The sequence below is a fragment of the Rutilus rutilus genome, assembly GCF_951802725.1.
Source record: "Rutilus rutilus genome assembly, chromosome: 7".
Classification (NCBI taxonomy): Eukaryota; Metazoa; Chordata; class Actinopteri; order Cypriniformes; family Leuciscidae; genus Rutilus; species Rutilus rutilus.
The window spans coordinates 48,189,088-48,210,319 of record NC_140221.1 but is presented as its reverse complement, the minus strand read 5'-3'; the positions used below and the strand labels follow the sequence as shown (position 1 = coordinate 48,210,319).

Here is a 21,232-nt window from a genome sequence, read left to right as displayed (position 1 = left end):
TGAGCGCGCGCCTCTGAAGTATGAATGAAACTATTCCAATCCTGATTGGTGTTGCGTCATGACGTAACATGTGACGGCATACCCGGAAGTATAAATAGACACCGGCACACACACGCGTTAGCTTTCGCTCTTCAGCAAGCGCTCTCTGTTACTGTCTGTCTTATTTGGTGTTGTTTGCCAAACGTATCTAAGCAAAGAATGGCGAGTGAGCAGTTCAAGAAATGTGTGCACCCCTGCCATAGATATATCACGGGTGGGGACACGCATCAGTTATGTCTGGAAGTGCACATATATGTCTGGGAGTGCAGCACGCCCGGGCAGCTCTCGAGGGGGCTGCTTGTGGTCATTGCGAGGCACTTCCCATCAGAGTGCTGCATTCCTGCCTGGCCGTCTTTGATGAGAATGGCCAGGCTCGCGTTCCACACGGTTTGGGTCCCGCATCCGTTGAGGCGGCGCAGCGACTCAGATCGTGGGGTTCGCAAAGGGACCTTGCAGACGATAATGAGACTGCTGCGGCACCTTCTCATTCTTCGTCTGAAGGTTCTGAAGCCCCTGTTCATGGTGCAGAAGCCCGCGCTGTGGCTTCTTCTGCCCGTGACGGGGGTCTGATGCTTGAGTTGTCTGCTTCTGAGGAAGTGGATACACTCAGCATCAAGGCGGATGAACGTGAACTAGACTCGCCGGTTCACGTTCCCGCTTATGAGGAGCTCGTTGAGGTTGTGATGCGTGCAGTGGCCAGACTCAACATCAGCTGGCCACTTGATAAGCAGGAAGTGCAAAATAAAAGCAAGCCGGGGCTTACCATTTTTCCCTGATTTACATAAAGAGATCTCTAAATCATGGGAAAAACCCCACTCATCTCGTGTCTCCTATCCTTCTGTTGTGGATTATAGCCACGTGGTAGGCGCGAGAGAGTTGGGGTATGGGAAGATGGCGCAGATGGAGGAGGCTCTTGCCAGCTACCTCTCTCCTGAAGCGGCATCATCCCTAAAAGCCCCAGCGCTGCCCAGCAAACCATGTAGAGATACCTCTGCATTGGTGGGCAGGGCATATATGGCGGCAGGTCGGGCTGGTTCATGTCTGCACACTGGCCATCTTGCAGGCATACCAGGCCGACCTACTAAAGGATTTGGATGAGGGCGAGGGACCTACGCCTGAAGATATTGCTGAACTTCGCAAAGCCACAGATTTGTCTTCTAAGGAGACGCCCCGCGCTATCGGCCGCTCCATGTCAGCTCTGGTAGCCACGGAGAGGCATCTGTGGCTGAATTTGTCAGGCATAAAAGAAAAAGACAAGAGTTTTCTCCTGGATGCGCCGCTCTCGCCTTCTGGCCTGTTCGGTGACGCAGTTACAACTGTCGTCGACAGGTTTCAGGAGGAGAGGAAACAATCTGTGACATTTCAGCAATATCTCCCTCGCAGCTCAAAATCCAAATCCTGGAAGGCTGGCCAGAAAAGCGGCCAGCCTCAGCCGTCTACGAGTTCCTCATACAGGCAAGAGCAGAAGGAGAGCGTTGCCTCTAGAGCCCCTCCCTCGGGAGCTTGGCAACAGAGGAAACGCTCTCACTTGAAGTTCGCTAGCCAGAAGGGCGACCTGAGGGACGTCCTTCAGACGAAGCAGGCTTCGGGGAAGAGGTCCTAACCAGGGTGGTAGGATCTCGGACAACCGAGGTTGTTTTCGCAGCGGAGCCTTCAGGAAAACGATGTCGGTTTCCCGCCGTCCAGGATGCTTCGGGCCACATCAATTTCCAGCAAACGCACACGGTGTCGTTCGTCCTAAAAATTTGTAAACGGGCATCGATTGAAGGGTTATCCCTGGCGCCCTTCGAACCACTTCAGTCAGCATCACCTAAGGACTTGACGTTTAAGATGGCCTTTCTCTTAGCCATTACCTCGCTTAAGAGGGTGGGAGATCTCCAAGCCCTGGCAGTTTCGCCAGCTTGCTTGGAGTTTGCCCCGGGAGGAGTTAAGGCCATCTTGCATCCGAGACCTGGCTATGTGCCCAAGGTGCCTTCCAGCATGGCAAGGTCTATCATCCTGCAGGCATTTCATCCTCCACCACATGTGTCGGCAGAAGAAGAGAGACTCCACGTGATTTGTCCTGTCAGAGTATTTACCTTGAGAGGTCCCCTTCTTGGAGGAGGTCGGACTGTGTTTTGGGTCACCTAAGAAGGGGCTCCCTACATCCAAGCGAACAATCAGTAATTGGATTGTACAGGCTATTGTCTCGGCCTACCCTTCTAATCTGCCTTCACCTTTGGCCGTAAGGGCTCATTCTACTAGAGGCATGGCTTCCTCTAGGGCCCTCTACTCGGGGGTACCCCTCCAGGAGATCTGTGAGGCTACCCCACACACTTTTATCAGGTTTTATAGTCTTCACCTCCCTAGTACGCCCGGTGCGCGGGTGCTCTCACCCTAGCTTGTGCCTGATACAGTTTCACACAGGGGCAGGCATTTTGATGCGTGGCATAGTGGGCATTCGTTCCCCAAAGAGTCGTTTTTAACAATGCAGTGCGAGTTCCCTCGAAAGGGAACGTCTCGGGATACGTCTGTAACCCTTGTTCCCTGAGAAGGGAACGAGACACTGCGTCGCCTTGCCACGCCCCTTCATGCCTGGGAGCGGCTTGCTACATCACGAGGCTAACGCGTGTGTGTGCCGGTGTCTATTTATACTTCCAGGTATGCCGTCACATGTTACGTCATGACTCAACACCAATCAGGATTGGAATAGTTTCATTCATACTTCAGAGACGCGCGCTCAGGGAGCGTCCCCAAAGAGTCGTTTTTAACGACGCAGTGTCTCGTTCCCTCCTCAGAGAACAAGGGTTACAGACGTATCCCGTCCCGAGACTTTTTCCGTGGGTGCTCGGGGCCGACACTATGTTGCTGTCTGGGAACATTAGCAGAACGTTCTGAGAACATATTTTTATCTGACTTGTGCAAACCTGATTAATGCTGGAAGTCTCTATAATAACTGTGTGATTGTTTTAGGTGTGGTTTAAGAACCGAAGGGCGAAATGGAGACGACAGAAGCGGCTTCCCTTCAGCCTTCCAGACGACTGGAAAACTGTCCTTCACAGCGACTGACGCGGACATTATGATTTCAGTCTCCTAGACTCAAGACCTGAAGAGCTGAAACCCTTCATTCATCAGTTAATCATTTGTTGACAGACATTACAAAAACATAGGGTGTTTCCCATTCATAAATTCCCCCTGTGGTGAAAATCCAGCTTTTAATGTAGTTTATGTGTCTATGTGGTGTTTTTAATCTGCTTTAAGACAAACCCTGTGTAAATTCATAAGTCGACACCATTGCTGAGTATTTTCTCCTTAAAACTGCAGTGAACCAAAGACAGTCTCAAAAACACGCTTTGAAATCGCTTGTGTTTCTGACGTCACAAACTACCTTGTAACCCAGTGGTTCTCAACTCCAGTCCTCGGGACCCACTGCTCTGCACATTTTGTATGTCTCCCTTATTTAACACACCTGAATCAGATCATCAGCTCGTCAGGAGAGACTCCATGAACTGAACTGAGTGTGTTAGATAAGAGAGACATACAAAATGTGCAGAGCAGCGGGTCCCGAGGACTGGAGTTGAGAACCACTGTTGTAACCAATCAGATCAACGTGTGATCGTCAACCAGTGGATCTCTGAGCTGAGTGAGTGAGTGGAGGCGGGGCTCATTTGCATATTCATAGAACCGCAAATACTAAATGAGGCAAGGGTGTCGAGTTACATTCAAGATATTTTAAGGCATGAAGACAAACAAAACAACATTTAAAAATGTCATTTTGGTGATCAAAGATGAGTTTTAAGGGATATAATTATTGACTAAATGGGGACTTTAAATAATTGAACTTTTTTTTTTAAATCATGTTTTATATTAATTTTCAAACAAATGATTTTGCCATGCATTATAAAGCTACAGCTATTCTAAAAAATAAAACCTAATGTATCTCTGTCACAGACCTCTAATCAATTAAAGAATCAACATTAAACATGTAGGGCAGCAACACAATGTTTTGTCATTAATAAAAATCATGGTTGAGTTGAGAATTCTTGCGGGATATCATGACATTTTTAATGTAGGCTATAAAAACATCTCTTATTCTGGACAACTTTATAGCCTTTACCTACAAGAAAATATGTAAATTGATCAAGAATGTCTTGAAACACGGGTATGTAGAAATGGACAAATCTGTTATATGTATCATTCACCTCTGTTTAATGTTAAATGTCTGTTTATTTCTTTGAAAGTTAATAAACATTTTTTTTAATAAACTCCGCTGATCTCCGCACAACATGTTGCTGCAGTGACGTCAGAGGAATGAGATGTAGATCTGTTGCGCATGCGCAGACGCAGCACAGCACCAGTTTCGATTCTGCTCTACAGAAACAACTAATCCAACTAAACCAGTGACTGACAGCCGAATCAAACCTTCTGGACTCTTAAAGCTTTCTGCTTTCACACTGTGTTCTCCTCAGAGGCTCAAAACACGTAAGATGTGCTGATTTTATTATTATTGTGCGGTGAATAAACAGTGAAGTGATGCTAGCGACGCTCGTGAAGCTCAATGAATGGACAGAATTCCTATAAACACAATATTAACCAGCATTTGAGTTAAAACACTGTATTTTCTTGCTTTGTGTGCTGTTTGAGCAGGTGTCAGTGTGTTGATGATAGTGTTTTAGTGTTAAATAAGTCAGTTTAGCTGTAGCTGCTAACGCATTCCGAGTTTACATGGAGTTTTTTTTAAAACATCTTTACAATTTGTATGGTATTATATTTATATCTTCTACTGTTTTTACTGGGATAAAGAATTAAATAAATAACAATACACAACAAAACTAACTAAACGAAACACAGTACTTTTATATTATTATATTATAATGAATTATTGCAGAGATACGTTTATTCATCCAGCATAATTTTCAAACTGTGGAAAAGTTTAGAGGAAAAAGTGTGTAAAATATAAAATAAATAACAAACAAAAAAAGATTTCAATAAATAAATGTGTAATTAAACAAATAAACGTGTGTGTATATACACTCACCTAAAGGATTATTAGGAACACCACACTAATACTGTGTTTGACCCCCTTTCGCCTTCAGAACTGCCTTAATTCTACGTGGCATTGATTCAACAAGGTGCTGAAAGCATTCTTTAGAAATGTTGGCCCATATTGATAGGATAGCATCTTGCAGTTGATGGAGATTTGTGGGATGCACATCCAGGGCACGAAGCTCCCGTTCCACCACATCCCAAAGATGCTCTATTGGATTGAGATCTGGTGACTGTGGGGGCCATTTTAGTACAGTGAACTCATTGTCATGTTCAAGAAACCAATCTGAAATGATTCGAGCTTTGTGACATGGTGCATTATCCTGCTGGAAGTAGCCATCAGAGGATGGGTACATGGTGGTCATAAAGGGATGGACATGGTCAGAAACAATGCTCAGGTAGGCCGTGGCATTTAAACGATGCCCAGTTGGCACTAAGGGGCCTAAAGTGTGCCAAGAAAACATCCCCCACACCATTACACCACCACCACCAGCCTGCACAGTGGTAACAAGGCATGATGGATCCATGTTCTCATTCTGTTTACGCCAAATTCTGACTCTACCATCTGAATGTCTCAACAGAAATCGAGACTCATCAGACCAGGCAACATTTTTCCAGTCTTCAACTGTCCAATTTTGGTGAGCTCGTGCAAATTGTAGCCTCTTTTTCCTATTTGTAGTGGAGATGAGTGGTACCCGGTGGGGTCTTCTGCTGTTGTAGCCCATCCGCCTCAAGGTTGTGCGTGTTGTGGCTTCACAAATGCTTTGCTGCATACCTCGGTTGTAACGAGTGGTTATTTCAGTCAAAGTTGCTCTTCTATCAGCTTGAATCAGTCGGCCCATTCACCTCTGACCTCTAGCATCAACAAGGCATTTTCGCCCACAGGACTGCCGCATACTGGATGTTTTTCCCTTTTCACACCATTCTTTGTAAACCCTAGAAATGGTTGTGCGTGAAAATCCCAGTAACTGAGCAGATTGTGAAATACTCAGACCGGCCCGTCTGGCACCAACAACCATGCCACGCTCAAAATTGCTTAAATCACCTTTCTTTCCCATTCTGACATTCAGTTTGGAGTTCAGGAGATTGTCTTGACCAGGACCACACCCCTAAATGCATTGAAGCAACTGCCATGTGATTGGTTGATTAGATAATTGCATTAATGAGAAATTGAACAGGTGTTCCTAATAATCCTTTAGGTGAGTGTAAATAGACTATATTAGATTTAAATAAATGTAATAACTAACAAAAATAAGATTAAAATAAATAAATGAGTAATTAAACTTATAAAACTTAACAGAAACTAAATATTTTCCAAATTAGCCTATATTTAAAACACATTTAGAATATTAATTTCTTAGAATTGGGTCTTTAACAAGAATATAAATGATTGAAAAACCCTGATTTAGCAGACGCTTTCATCCAAACACGAGGAAAACAGCAAGAGATTCACCTTAAAGAGGCAATAAACACGAGATTATGAAGTCAGTCTTCTTCGCTTAGTAATCTTAGTAATAAAAGCGTATTTTATAACTCCATTTTATTGGCGTATAGTCACTGAGAGAATGATCCATAACTTTGGCTTTCTGTTCTTGCATGTAGGGAGAAGAAATGTCGCGTAAATCAGGCATGAACGCGTCGAAGCAGACGACCTCTCTGAAAGCTAAAGGACTCAAAGACATCAGGATTGATGAAGAGGTCAAGATCGCCGTGAACATCGCGCTGGAGAGGTTCCAGTACAGCGACGACAAAGGTTTGAGTTTCTTTTTTACGCTGAAAACCTTTTACCTTAATTCTACTAGTAAATCTCTGGTTATACTGTTATTGGCAAATATGGGATTCAATCTTTTTGTCAACTTGTTTTCTTTCGATTAGCACAGGTTTTGTGTTTACATTTTTTGAGGTGATTAAGCTTGAGTCAACTTTTTTTTTTAACTCAAAAAGAGCAAAAACACCAACTGAAGTTTATAGAGGAGTTTGGCCTAGTGAGGATGCCATATTTCCTAAAACTATAACCAAGTGGAAGCAAGTAAATAATGAATAGAAGAGGGCCCAAGACAGAACCCTGAGGGACACCGGTGGCGACTTTAGATCGGAAATGTTTAAGTTGAACGACCAGAGATATGTAATGAATTATCATTATTATTATTATATGACAGTAATCCCAACGGAAGCTAACCTGTCAAGGAGTTATTATGTGAGATGGTATCAAAGGCCGCACTCAGATCAAGAAGGACAAGTGGTTAATTAATTTTATTTATCATATATGGTTTTATTATATTTATTATAAGTCCCCCTGTAGTCAATAATTTCATCCCTTAAAACTCATCTTTGATCACCAATGACATATTTAAAAGTTTTTTTGTCTTCATGCCTTAAAATATCTTGACTGTAACTCGACACCATTGCCTCATTTAGTATGCGCGGTTCTCTGAATATGCAAATGAGCCCCGCCTCCACTCACTCACTCAGCTCAGAGATCCACTGGTTGACGATCACACGTTGATCTGATTGGTTACAAGGTAGTTTGTGACGTCAGAAACACCAGCGATTTCAAAGCGTGTTTTTGAGACTGTCTTTGGTTCACTGCAGTTTTAAGGAGGAAATACTCAGCAATGGTTTCGACTTATGAATTTACACATGCTTTGTCTTAAAGCAGATTAAAAACACCACATAGACACATAAACAACATTAAACGCTTGTTTTTCACCACAGGGGGACTTTAACGTTTGTTGTTTTGTTTCATAGAGCTGGATTTCCCTTCTTCATTGACAAATTCTGAGAGAGCGTTCGTTCATCGGCTTGCTCAGTCGCTGGGCTACATCTCCAAAAGCAGAGGGTAAGTCGACTCGCATATCAAACAAACTCATGCAGAACTGAGTCTGACATTTATGTATTATTACACATGCAAGCTGGTGAACGAGCATTACGTCTAATGCTGGCAGACTTGACTACAAAGTTACTGATGATTACGACATCTCTTCTCTTCTCTGATGATGTGGGCGGGGCAACCTGTCACTCACACGAGATCAGCCAATAGCAAACCACAACCATCCAATCATCCAATCAACTCCCCTCAGACACAATCAAGCCCCGCCCACATTTGTTCTTGCAGTTTCACTCGGACATACACTGCTGTTCAAGAAGGACTTGACTTGAAGACTAACTTTGAGTTCTTCTGATCTGTTGTTTGCAGGAAAGGCTCGAGTCGATGTCTGACGGTGAGGAAGAAGGACGGCACGGAGTCGGCTCGGTCCATCATGACCTGTAGTCTCACGCACAACTCCAAACACATGGTCCAGAACCTTCTGCAGAGGTTCCCCATCACCAGTAAAGAGCGCAGTGAGCTCCAGCCTCGCACCGAGAGAGCCGTCCTCGCCTCTCCCGACAGTGGTGAGTCTCACCCGGTGGTTTCACTTGTCTAACTGTAGTTAGTGTGTAATGTTGCTGTTTGAGCATAAACAACATCTGCAAAGTTACGACACTCAAAGTTCAAAGCAAAGGGAGAGATTTACTATTACAGAAATGGCTTTTTAAGGACTACAACAAACGGCTGGTAGAGACTACACCACATTCCTCCCGGGTTAGTGACATCACAAACCCTATAAATTACATAAATTCCGCCCCTGGAACATGATTTATAGATTATCATGACAGAATATGCTAATCAGTGACTAGAAGATAACTCCACATCAGCTTCATAAATCCATCACTAATCATTCAGAAATGTCCTGTTGCTTCTACATGTTGCCACTTCTTCTTGAGTCTCTCCATTATTGTCTGACTCCAGTTTGAACATAAAAGGCTAAAAGTTCTTGTTCAGTGTTGTTTGTGTGTGAGGTAAAAGGACACAAGCTTTTGAAGCTCCGCCCCCTGTGCCGGGAGCAGCAGCTCATTTGCATTTAAAGGGACACACACACAATGGTGTGTTTTTGCTCACCCTCAAAAAGTGACAATTTTAACATGCTATATAAAATATCTGTGGGGTATGCCAATGGGGTAATAAAAAATATTCTTAATTCAAATGTAAAACAAGATTATTTTTCTTACTCCATTGACAGATAATTTTGCTTTTTTAAGCAAAAACTCACTTAATTTTGTTTTGTTTTTTTATCGGAAAACAAGATATAATTTCTTATGTCATTTTACTCCTCTAGTAAATGCATCTTGATTTAAGAATGTTTAGATATTTGGACTGGAAACAAGACAAAAATACTGAGTAAGAACAGCATTGTTTTGCAGTGCATCAAAGCTGCATTTATTTGATCAGAAAACTCTCTCGTTTCCCTGATATGATCTTCTCCCGCTGGTTCTTTCCTCTAGACGGTAAAAGCAGGACCAGCGGGCGTCTCAGTCACGGGATTCCTCAGGTTCCTCACATCCGAGGCCCGTCTGAACTGGATTGCTTCCGGAGATCGTTGCCCGTTTATGCGCGTCAGGAGGAGCTGGTCCAAACCATCAGGGAGAACCAGGTGGTGCTGGTCCTAGGGGAGACCGGGTCAGGCAAAACCACACAGGTCAGGACTGTAGAACACTTCTGAGGCATCAGAACCCTGACGGCATCAGTATATGTTTTTTATTTATTTATTTAATTTATTTCTTCTTCATCGGAATGGTACGAAACTTGGTAAAGGTTTTGGCGCTTGCTGTGTGAACAAACACAATAATCATGGCCATGACTGGAACAGGTTTAATGGTCCTGATAACAATAGCCACACTTGAGCTCCTCGCGGTCAGAAATGACGCATTGGAAATGAATGAGAGACGAGTTTCCTCTAGTGGAAGCGTTTGGTACTGCAGCCAAACAACATCTCACTGAGAGACCAGCTTTGGAGATATCAACCTCACATTTGGAACACAACTTGTTTAGATTGTTTAGAAATATATATTTCATATAACAATTGAAAATTGTATTTTTGCACATTTTTCACAACGATACACGTAAAATTCTGTATCTTTTTTTAAGTTCACTTTGTAAAACTTTTTCACTTCAGCAATAATCTGCCAAGTGTCGTGTTTGAAAAGAGATCAAACTTCAGTCTGTCGCTCTAAAGCGTTCAAGATTTACCACAGTTTAAGCTGGACATTTAATGTTCAGGTCTATGCTCAAAAAGTGAAGAAATGGATTATAAATACAGCGTAAATATAATTTAGTACCATAAAATCCCCTAAAAACACCAAATATTAAATAAAATACATTATCAGACTAAAATATAGTACATTAAAAAAATAAAAATAATAATAATCTGTCATTTTTGACCGACACGCGAAGAGCACCAGAGGGTTCAAACTTAACCCTTTTACGGCCTTATGGACATTTTTGTCTTTTTCAGTTTAGTTTTTTAGATAATTGTGCCTGTGTTAATGCCAACTGCATACATTTTGGTGCATGTGTGTATTTTTATTGGAATTTTACTATTTCACCCCCATTTCCTTTAAAAAATCTAGTTTGCACTAGTTACACAAAATAGTTCCTCTCAGGACCTTAAGAACAAAAATGTCCCCATTGAAACACATTAAAACAGCAATTTTTAATCCCAGGGCCTTTTAACTATAAAATGATGCAGTCTTTGTTAATTAGGCTTTCATTCTGTTGGCAAGGCTTCAAAATGTACATCTGTACTATTTTTTTATCAGATAATTTTTCTGGATTGAACACTCTTTCAGGGCTTCACATGAGAATAAATCGGTCTGAGCTTGACCCGCTTCTGTGTTTCTCTCCCAGATCCCCCAGTTCCTCCTGGACGACTGCAGTGGGAATGGGATTCCTTGCCGGATCTTTTGCACTCAGCCCAGGAGATTAGCGACAATCGCGGTGGCGGAGCGAGTGGCGGCCGAGCGCGGCGAGAAGATCGGGCAGACTGTGGGCTATCAGATACGCCTGGAGAGCAGGTGAACAACTACACAACACCACACAACACTGCTGTTTTTCCCATTTGCATACTATCCATCTAAGTTAGGAGGAGTGTGTCACAAATCGTACACTGCAAAAAATGCTTTTCTTACTTAGTATTTATGTCTAGAAGTGTTTCCAGTCCAAATATCTAAAAATTCTTATATCAAGATGCATTTACTAGATGAGTAAAATGCCATATGATATTAAGTCTTGTTTTCTGGGGAAATAAAAAAAAATTAAGTGAGTTTTTGCTTAAAACAAGCAAAATTATTTTGTTATATATACTTGTTTCTGTTTGAATTAACATTATTTTTCTTACTCCAATGGCAGATAATTTACTCACTTAATTTTTATTTATTACCCTAGTAAACAAGACATAATATCTAATGTAATTTCACTCATCTAGTAAATGCATCTTGATTTAAGAATCTTTAGATATTTGGACTGGAAACAAGATAAAAATACTGATTAAGAAAAGCATTTTTTGCAGTGTAGTATGTATAACCAATCAGATCTTATTCATAGAACTGCGAATACTAAATGAGGCAAGGATGTCGAGTTAATAATTATTTTTCATCAGGATTCTTTCTTAACAACTACTCAGCACGGGTGTGTGTGTGAAGTTTTCGCTCAAAATAGCCCACAGATATTTTTTATAGCATGTTAAAACTTTCACTTTTTGAGTTTCACCGTTTTTGTGTTTGTCCCTTTAAATGCAAATGAGCTGCTGCTCCCGGCACAGGGGGCGGAGCTTCAAGAGCTTGTGTGTGTGTGTGTGTGTGTGTGTACAGTAACCGAGCATAAAGAGAAACGTAAATCTTTAGATGCCTATAACTATGCTGAATGGTCACGTAACATTACACGACTCGTGTGGTACGTCGATTCTTGCACCCGACACAACAAGACAGCATTTATGTAGCCGAATCTGTGCTAGTTTGTATTACCCGCCTCCAGTTTTCCCTTTGTTTTGCCTCCAGCGAACGCCGTGACGTAATTGTGACGTCGGCGCAAAAAGGGTCTATAGGCGAATTGTTTGAGTACAATGACCTGAATCGTCTCCATCTAAATGACTGCAAATGTGCTGATGCATTCTGGGTATGTGCTTCTCCTCAGAGTTTCTCCTAAAACCCTGTTGACGTTCTGCACGAGTGGAGTTCTGCTAAGGACGCTAATGGCCGGAGACGACGCGATGTCTATGGTCACGCACGTCATTGTGGTGAGACTTTGGGAATTTTTTCATATGTAATATAATTTCTTATTGTTTTCTCTTGGTTTTAGGTAAAAAAAACGTTTCACGCTTGAATTGTTTAAAGTAGAGCTGCACGATATTAAAGAAAAATGCGATAACTCATTAAATAATGCGATACGATAATGCTTAAAGTGTGTACAATAAACTTAAATTATCTTTAAAATATATTAAAATGATATAACCTACATATGCGTTTTACAATCTTTTTATGACCGTAAAACATCCCTAAACTTCTGACAGTGAACATCAGTGTTTTACTGTATATCAGAAGTGTTATTTAACATCAGTGTAAACCTCGGGGGTCAGGGGTTCAGGGGGTCAGGTTATCCTACATTAGGGTTATTAACAACACAAACTGAATAATCAAATATAAAAATAAAACACTGATTAGTTTTCACTGTATGAATTAAATATATCCTGATTCTTATTAAAGCTACAAAAGTTATTCAGCCGAGAGAGCGAGTGATTTCTCTTTGTCTTGTTCATGACTGCAGTTATTGCAAGCCGTTGCGATATATATACATTTGCGATATTTAGATAATTTCGATATATTGTGCAGCCCTAGTTTAAAGTTATAATGAAATGCTCACAAAATTTTAATTTTATTACAAGTATTCGATTCCCGACCTCAAGTATTCGATTCCCGACCTCAAGTATTCGAAGTATTCGATTCCCGACCTCAAGTATTCGATTCCCGACCTCAAGTATTTGAAGTATTCGCTTCCCAACCTCAAGTATTCGAAGTATTCAATTCCCGACCTCAAGTATCCGATTCCCGACCTCAAGTATCCGATTCCCGACCTCAGGTATTCGATTCCCGACCTCAAGTATCCGATTCCCGACCTCAAGTATTCGAAGTATTCGATTCCTGACCTCAAGTATTCGAAGTATTCGATTCCCCGTATTCAAGTATTCGAAGTATTCGATTCCCGACCTCAAGTATTCGAAGTATTCGATTCCCGACCTCAAGTATTCGAAGTATTCGATTCCCGACCTCAAGTATTCGAAGTATTCGATTCCCGACCTCAAGTATTCGAAGTATTCGCTTCCCGACCTCAAGTATTCAATTCCCGACCTCAAGTATCCGATTCCCGACCTCAAGTATCCGATTCCCGACCTCAAGTATCCGATTCCCGACCTCAAGTATTCGATTCCCGACCTCAAGTATCCGATTCCCGACCTCAAGTATTCGAAGTATTCGATTCCCGACCTCAAGTATTCGAAGTATTCGATTCCCGACCTCAAGTATTCGAAGTATTCGCTTCCCGACCTCAAGTATTCAATTCCCGACCTCAAGTATCCGATTCCCGACCTCAAGTATCCGATTCCCGACCTCAAGTATTCGATTCCCGACCTCAAGTATCCGATTCCCGACCTCAAGTATTCGAAGTATTCGATTCCCGACCTCAAGTATTCGAAGTATTCGCTTCCCGACCTCAAGTATTCGAAGTATTCGCTTCCCGACCTCAAGTATTCGAAGTATTCGCTTCCCGACCTCAAGTATTCAATTCCCGACCTCAAGTATCCGATTCCCGACCTCAAGTATCCGATTCCCGACCTCAAGTATTCGATTCCCGACCTCAAGTATCCGATTCCCGACCTCAAGTATTCGAAGTATTCGATTCCCGACCTCAAGTATTCGAAGTATTCGATTCCCGACCTCAAGTATTCGAAGTATTCGCTTCCCGACCTCAAGTATTCGAAGTATTCGATTCCCGACCTCAAGTATTCGAAGTATTCGATTCCCGACCTCAAGTATTCGAAGTATTCGATTCCCGACCTCAAGTATTCGAAGTATTCGCTTCCCGACCTCAAGTATTCGAAGTATTCGCTTCCCGACCTCAAGTATTCGAAGTATTCGCTTCCCGACCTCAAGTATTCGAAGTATTCGCTTCCCGACCTCAAGTATTCGAAGTATTCGATTCCCGACCTCAAGTATTCGAAGTATTCGCTTCCCGACCTCAAGTATTCGAAGTATTCGCTTCCCGACCTCAAGTATTCGAAGTATTCGATTCCCGACCTCAAGTATTCGAAGTATTCGCTTCCCGACCTCAAGTATTCGATTTCCGACCTCAAGTATACGATTCCCGACCTCAAGTATACGATTCCCAACCCTAATCCTCATGATTTCTGCTCCTGTAGGACGAGGTGCACGAGCGAGACGGACTGACGGACTTCTTACTCACGAAGATGAAGGACATGCTTCAGAAGATGCCGTCGCTAAAGCTAATCCTGTCTAGCGCCGCGCTGGACGTCAGTTTGTTCATCAGATACTTCGGCGCGTGTCCCGTTATTCACAGTAGGAAACACATTCATGGGTTTATTCACGCTGGAAAAAATACACATAGAGTCAATCCAACATTTATTCAGACACCATTCCTCACATTATCAGTTTATTCGCTGTAGTTTAGAAAATGGTAATGAAATATGAGCAGAACTCAGTTGATATTTGACCGGTTTTGTCCGTCCTTCTGTTAGACTGTCTCACACATGAATTATGTTGAATATCTGTCAGCTGTTAAATTTAACTACACAATTAGATAATACCAGTTTAGCTCAACCAATCACCAAGCAATGCTTCATTTTGTTCAGTCTGTGTGTAAAAAGAGCATTAGCAATTAAAGACAAAACACTTAAACCATAATCAGCTCAAAGTGTCCGAATCATTTTTGCTCCCACATGTTTATAAATGTCACTGGTAGTCACTGAATGAAGAATATTTGGGTATAATATCTCACAGTTTACTGTATTTTGCTCTCCTCACTTACATAAATGAACTATAGTGTCCTGATCACACTAGTAGAAATTATATCTGGTGTCTGAATAAATTTTGTTTGACTGTACATCAGTTCTATAATTGTATTTATTTTAATACTTCCTTAAATGTGCATTTTAATTACACTTCTGTGCCACCTCATTTCAAATGAATAACTTTAACTCTGATTGGAGCAGGACCCTGATAAACACCAAACATGAATGTTAGTGTGATAATGTGACGTTCTGAATAATAACGTTGAGTTTTCTTTGAAGTCGAAGGTTGTCCATACGAGGTCAAGCAACTCTTTCTGGAGGATATCCTGCGGACCACCGGATACACCAACAAAGACATGATCAAATACAAGAAGGAGGCGCAGAAAGGTGACGCTAACAGCTCAAATACAGCAGCGCTCAAACGCCTGAAAGAGCCTCTTCTGCTCAGCAAGGCTGCGCTTATTTGATCAAAAGTAATGTAAAAATGTGAAATATTATTCTAATGTAAATCATCTGTTCTCTATGTGAATATATAGTAAAGTGTAATTTATTCCTGTAAATGTTCAGCATCATTACTCCAGTCTTCAGTGTCACATGATCCTTCGGAAATCATTATCATATGATGATTTGATGCTCAAGAAATATTTATGATTATTATCAGTGTTGAAATCAGTTATTTTTATGGAAACATTGATTCACTACCATTAAGAAATTTGGGGTCAGGAATTATTTTTTTAAATTTATTTTTTAAGAAATTGATACATCTATTCATCAAGGACTCATTAAATTGATCAAAAGTGACAGTAAAGACATTTATAATGTTACAAAAGATTCTATTTCAAATAAATGCTGTTCTTTTGAACTTTTTATTCATCAGATAATCCTGAAAAATAAAATGTATGACAGTTTCCACAGAAATATGAACTGTTTTCAACACTGATAATAATCATAAATGTTTCTTGATCATCAAATCATCATATTAGAGTGATTTCTGAAGGATCATGTGACACTGAAGACTGGAGTAATGATGCTGACAATTCACAGGAATAAATTACACTTTACTGTATATTCACATAGAAAACAGATGATTTACATTAGAATAATATTTCACTGTTTTTCTGTATTTTTGATCGGATAAATGCAGCTTTGTTGAGCACGTCTTTCAAAAACATTAATTATTTCAAACCTTTGACCAGGAGTCATAGTTAAATAATGCAGTTAAAGTCAAGCCACCTTTATTTATATAGAGCTTTAGACAATATATATATTGTTTCAGAGCAGCTTTACAGAGATAACAGGAAAATAAATAATGCAACCAAGTTTATTTCCAGAAGAAAATAGCGTCTCAGTCCAGCTTAAGTAAGATCAGTGATGGTTCATTTCTGTTGTAAAAAATAAGTTAATTTAGTTCATATATATATATATAGCCACTCTGGAGAAAACCGTGATGTCATCGTCCAGCTCAGTTCAGTTCTCATATAATGGAGTCAATGCCGGAGATCAATAATATTGTGGAATAGTCAATTTAATATCCCCAACTAATGAAGACAAAAGCCAATGGTGACAAAAACATTTAGCCAAACAAAAATGATGAGCGTACTGAAACCAGGCCGTGTGTTTCCCCTCCAGAGGAGCGGCAGCAGTCGTCTCTGACGGAGTGGTGTGAATCCCATCAGGACGACCCGGAACCAGATCCGGCCCGGGAGAAGACGCCATCTTGTGTCCTACAGGAGAACGACCTCCTGGATGACGGCGGAGACAGTGTCTTCAGTCAGACGGTCTCTCCTTATGCTCTCTCTCACATCATCACTCAGTGTCAGTCCTGTGTGCGATATCAGTGCTGGGCTCTATACCGGTTCATACCGAATACCAGTGTTTATTTTTGTCATGATATTAATTTTTAATATACCACAGTAACGGTGTGTGTCACTTAAAGGAACACGCCGACTTTTTGTGACTTTAGCTTATTCCCCGTATCCCCCAGAGTTAGATAAGTCCACACACACCCTTCTCATATCCGTGCGTGCCGTAACCCTGACGCACCACCGCTAGCCTAGCTTAGCACAAAGACTGGAGGTAAATGGCTCCAGCTAGCATACTGCTCCCAATAAGTGACAAAATAACGCCAACATTCTCCTATTTACATCTTGTGATGTTGTATAGTCACAGCGTGTACAAATAACAAGGTCACATGAGACACAGCCATCTTCTAACCGTACACATACTGGGAACTATTCTTCTCTCCGTTTTAAATGTGAAAGCGTGTCTTTTCTCCGCGTCCTCAGAGCGAGAAGGACGTGGCCACGCTAGAGCCGTGGCTCCTCAGGGAAATGGACGCCTGCATCTCAAACATTTTCTTGAACCAAGACGCTGACGCCTTCACACAGCTCTTCAACCTCATCCTGAACGAGAACATCAGTGGTAATGAAGGCGCACACACACTCACACGGCACAACATGCTTTTCTTACTTGACATATGACATAAGAAATTAAGTCTCGTTTTCTGGGGGAAAAATCTAAATGAAGTGAGTTGTTGCTTATAACAAGTAAAACGATCTGCCAAATGGGGTCAGAAAAATAATCATGTTTCTGTTTGAATTAAGTGTATTTTTTTTACCCCATTGGCAGATCATTTAGCTTTTTTTAAGCAATAACTCACTTCATTTAGATTTTTCCCCCAGAAAACAAGACATAATATCTGCTGGCATGTCACTCCTCCTGTAAATGCGTCTTGATTTAAGAATTTTTTGACATTTGGACTGGAAACAAGACAAAAATACTGAGTAAGAAAAGCATGTTTTGCAGTGCACACACACTGAGCGCTCTCTGAGCTAAAGCGCGGTGTGTGTTCCTCACGTGTGTGTTGCTGCTCTCTCAGTGGATTACAGGCACAGCGAGACGAGCGCCACCGCCCTGATGGTGTCCTCGGGCCGAGGGTTTCTCAGTCAGATGGAGCAACTGCTCAGCATGGGCGCAAACGTCAACATCAGAGCCTCCAACGGCTGGTGAGCACACACACGTCACTATAATATATAAATATATTACATTTAAGTCCCCTGTAGTCAATCATTTCATCCCTTAAAACTCATATTTGATCACCAAAACAAAACAATAAACAAAACAACTTTATTACTGAAGTACTAAAACTAAATATTAAAGTGCTGTCAAATCGATTAATCACATCTGACATATTATGTTTGTTTATATAATATATGCGAGTCTACATATAATATAATATAATATTTATATATATATATATGTGTGTATATATGTGTATGTGTGTGTGTATACTTTTTATATATTCATACTTAAATATAATATATATAGACACACATATTATATAAACACAAACTTTGGTGTTAGAAGCGATTGTATATGATTCATCGATTTGACAGCACTACTAATAAACAAAAATGAGTAAAAAAAAAAATTACAAAAAACTTTATCAAAAATTATAGTGAAATTATAGTGAAAACAGTTAATATAAAATTTTAATCTTCAAAATATTAACAAAATTATAATAGTATACCAAAAATACTACTAATATAAAATATTAAAAACGTATTTTATTTCCGCTAGTTGGCCATGTGGCTTGTCTCATCTTAGTGTAGTTTCTGCAGGGCTTAAATCAGAGCAGAACATCTTACATTCATAAAGTCGTGGCATTAAATTATGCAATATTAGTGTTGTTTTCCAGCACAAATATCTGAACATTCTTAAATCAAGATACATTTTCTGAGCCCACTGGCAAATATTCACTTATTTATTTATTTTTTGCCAGAAAATTACATATAAACTAAAACAAATAAATAAGAATGGATAAAACTAATATATTAATATTATTTTAAACAAATAATATATTTGTTATTTTACAAATTTAAAACAAACAAACGAAAAAAAATGACCAAAAAACGCAACAAACTGATTGTAACTTATAAATTGAAATCATAGTGAAAATTCAAATTACTAACAGAAACTGTGACCCTTCAGGACGGCTCTGGACTGGGCGAAGCGCTTCAAGCAACCCGAGGCCGTGGATCTGCTGGAGTCACACATGTAAGAGCTGTGTGTGTGTGTGTGTGTGTGTGATGGGTAGGTTTAGGGGTCGGGTTAGTGTGGGTTAGGTTTAAGGGTCGGATTGTGTGTGTGTGTGTGTGTGTGTGTGTGTGTGTGTGTGTGTGTGTGTGAGAGTGTGATGGGTAGGATTAGGGGTCGGGTTAGTGTGGGTTAGGGTCAAGGGTCGGATTAGGGGGGTGTGTGTGTGTGTGTGTGTGTGTGTGAGAGAGATGGGTAGGTTTAGGGGTCGGGAGAGTGTGTGTGTGTGTGTGTGTGTGTGTGTGTGTGTGTGTGTGATGGGTAGGTTTAGGGGTTGGGTTAGTGTGGGTTAGGGTTAAGGGTCAAGGGTCGGATTAGGGGTGTGTGTGTGTGTGTGTGTGTGTGTCTGTGTCTGTGTCTGTGTGTGTGTGTGTGTGTGTGTGTGTCTGTGTGTGTGTGTGTGTGTCTGTGTGTGAGAGAGATGGGTAGGTTTAGGGGTCGGGAGAGTGTGTGTATGTGTGTGTGTGTGTGTGATGGGTAGGGTTAGTGTAAGGGGACAGAATATACAGTTTGTACGATATAAAAACCATTACGTCTATGGAGAGTCCCCACAAAGATAGTAAACCAGACGTGTGTGTGTGTGTGTGTGTGTGTGCAGATGGGGTGTTGAAGCGGGTCGTCTGGACGAGGCGTCTCTGGTTCAGTCCTCCACATCTGATCTGAGCTCTGAGGACCAGGAGCTTCTCAAAGCGTATCATCACAGCTTCGACGACGAGAAGGTCGACCTGGACCTCGTCCTGCATCTGCTCTTCAACATCTGCCAGAGCTCTGACGAGGGTGAGGCCGTTAGCTCAATTAGAGGATTCGGCACTTCAGAATCAAGATGTTCATGAAGATAAATGAAGGTTTTTGAGGGAAACATTCCTCATTTTCTCCATATAATGGACTTCAGTGGGGTCCAATGGGCTGAAGGTCCAGATGTGAGTTTCAGTGCAGCTTCAAAGTCTCGCCACGATCCAGCCGAGGAATAAGAGTCTCATCTAGACAAACCAGCAGACATTTTAGATCAGAAATAATTATTTATATACTTTTAACCAACTAATGCTGGTCTTCCACTAGCTGTGATGCGCCACACATTATGTCATCAGGTTGAAAGGTCAAGCGTGACGTAGGCGTAAAAAACGCCCCAGTGTTTACAAAGCCATGCAAAGTCAAACGCCATTTACAAAATAAATAAAAATAAAAGGTAAAACAACGATGCCAGACGATTTAGAAGTTGGAGGAGAAAATGAGATGGAGTTTTTCTCCCTACACTACATTTATGAGCTGGAACACACATGACCTTTCAACCTGATGACGTAATGTGTGTCGCATCACAGCTAGTGGAAGACCAGCATTAGAGGTTAAAAAGTATATAAATGTTTATTTCTGTTCTAAAATGTCGGCTGGTTTGTCTAGATAAGACTCTTATTCCTCGGCTGGATCGTGGCGAGACTTTGAAGCTGCACTGAAACTCACATCTGGACCTTCAGCCCGTTGGACCCCATTGAAGTCCATTATATGGAGAAAATGAGGGATGTTTTCCTCAAAAACCTTCATTTCTTTTCGACAGAAGAAAGAAAGACTTGAACATCTTGGATGACGTGGGGGAGAGTAAATAATCAGGACATTTTAATTCTGAAGTGAACTACTCCTGTAATCACTCACGTCTGCAGCAGACACAACAGCAGCAGCAGAATGAGCTTTATTTACAAGTGCTTTTGTCCTCAGGTGCGGTGTTGATCTTCCTGCCCGGCTACGACGAGATCGTGTCTCTGAGAGATCGCATCGTCTTTGATGATAAAAGGTTCACAGATCACCAGCAAAGGTGTGTGAGTGTTTGTAGTGTGTGTTTCCTTCCCGTTCTAATGCAGTATTCAGCCGGAAATAATGCAGGGACTTGATTTTATCCAGGGTGTTTTCTATTGAAAATTGCTTCCGCTATAGAAAAAGATAATTGCGAGTTTATATCTTACAATTCGAAGTCATTGAAAATGTCATAATTGTGAGACATAAACTTGGAATTTCTGGAAATTAAGTCCGAATTGTGAGATATAAATTGAAATTGCGTAAAATAAAATCTAAATTGTGAGATATAAATTGGAATTGTGGGAAATGAACTCAGAATTGTGAGATATAAACTTGGAATTGCGGGAAGTTACCTCGGAATTGCGGGAAATGAACTCAGAATTGCGGGA

The 21,232-nt window shown here is 41.2% G+C and overlaps 1 protein-coding gene across 2 annotated transcripts in view; it reads left to right on the top strand.

Annotated features, from left to right (window-relative positions):
* The first annotated feature begins 4,309 nt into the window (after positions 1 to 4,309).
* ythdc2 (YTH domain containing 2) overlaps positions 4,310 to 21,232 on the top strand; it is a 40,389-nt gene continuing 23,466 nt past the window's right edge. For both annotated transcript variants that reach the window (XM_084415370.1, XM_084415369.1), the window contains exons 1-15: positions 4,310 to 4,500; positions 6,667 to 6,817; positions 7,813 to 7,903; positions 8,261 to 8,457; positions 9,388 to 9,581; positions 10,790 to 10,956; positions 12,074 to 12,176; positions 14,352 to 14,508; positions 15,240 to 15,347; positions 16,590 to 16,738; positions 17,246 to 17,381; positions 17,839 to 17,965; positions 18,951 to 19,016; positions 19,654 to 19,832; positions 20,766 to 20,862. In XM_084415370.1, the coding sequence (XP_084271496.1) occupies positions 6,676 to 6,817; positions 7,813 to 7,903; positions 8,261 to 8,457; positions 9,388 to 9,581; positions 10,790 to 10,956; positions 12,074 to 12,176; positions 14,352 to 14,508; positions 15,240 to 15,347; positions 16,590 to 16,738; positions 17,246 to 17,381; positions 17,839 to 17,965; positions 18,951 to 19,016; positions 19,654 to 19,832; positions 20,766 to 20,862 (1,913 nt within the window). In that variant the 5' untranslated portion in view covers positions 4,310 to 4,500; positions 6,667 to 6,675. The remainder of the gene's footprint in view (positions 4,501 to 6,666; positions 6,818 to 7,812; positions 7,904 to 8,260; positions 8,458 to 9,387; positions 9,582 to 10,789; positions 10,957 to 12,073; positions 12,177 to 14,351; positions 14,509 to 15,239; positions 15,348 to 16,589; positions 16,739 to 17,245; positions 17,382 to 17,838; positions 17,966 to 18,950; positions 19,017 to 19,653; positions 19,833 to 20,765; positions 20,863 to 21,232) is intronic.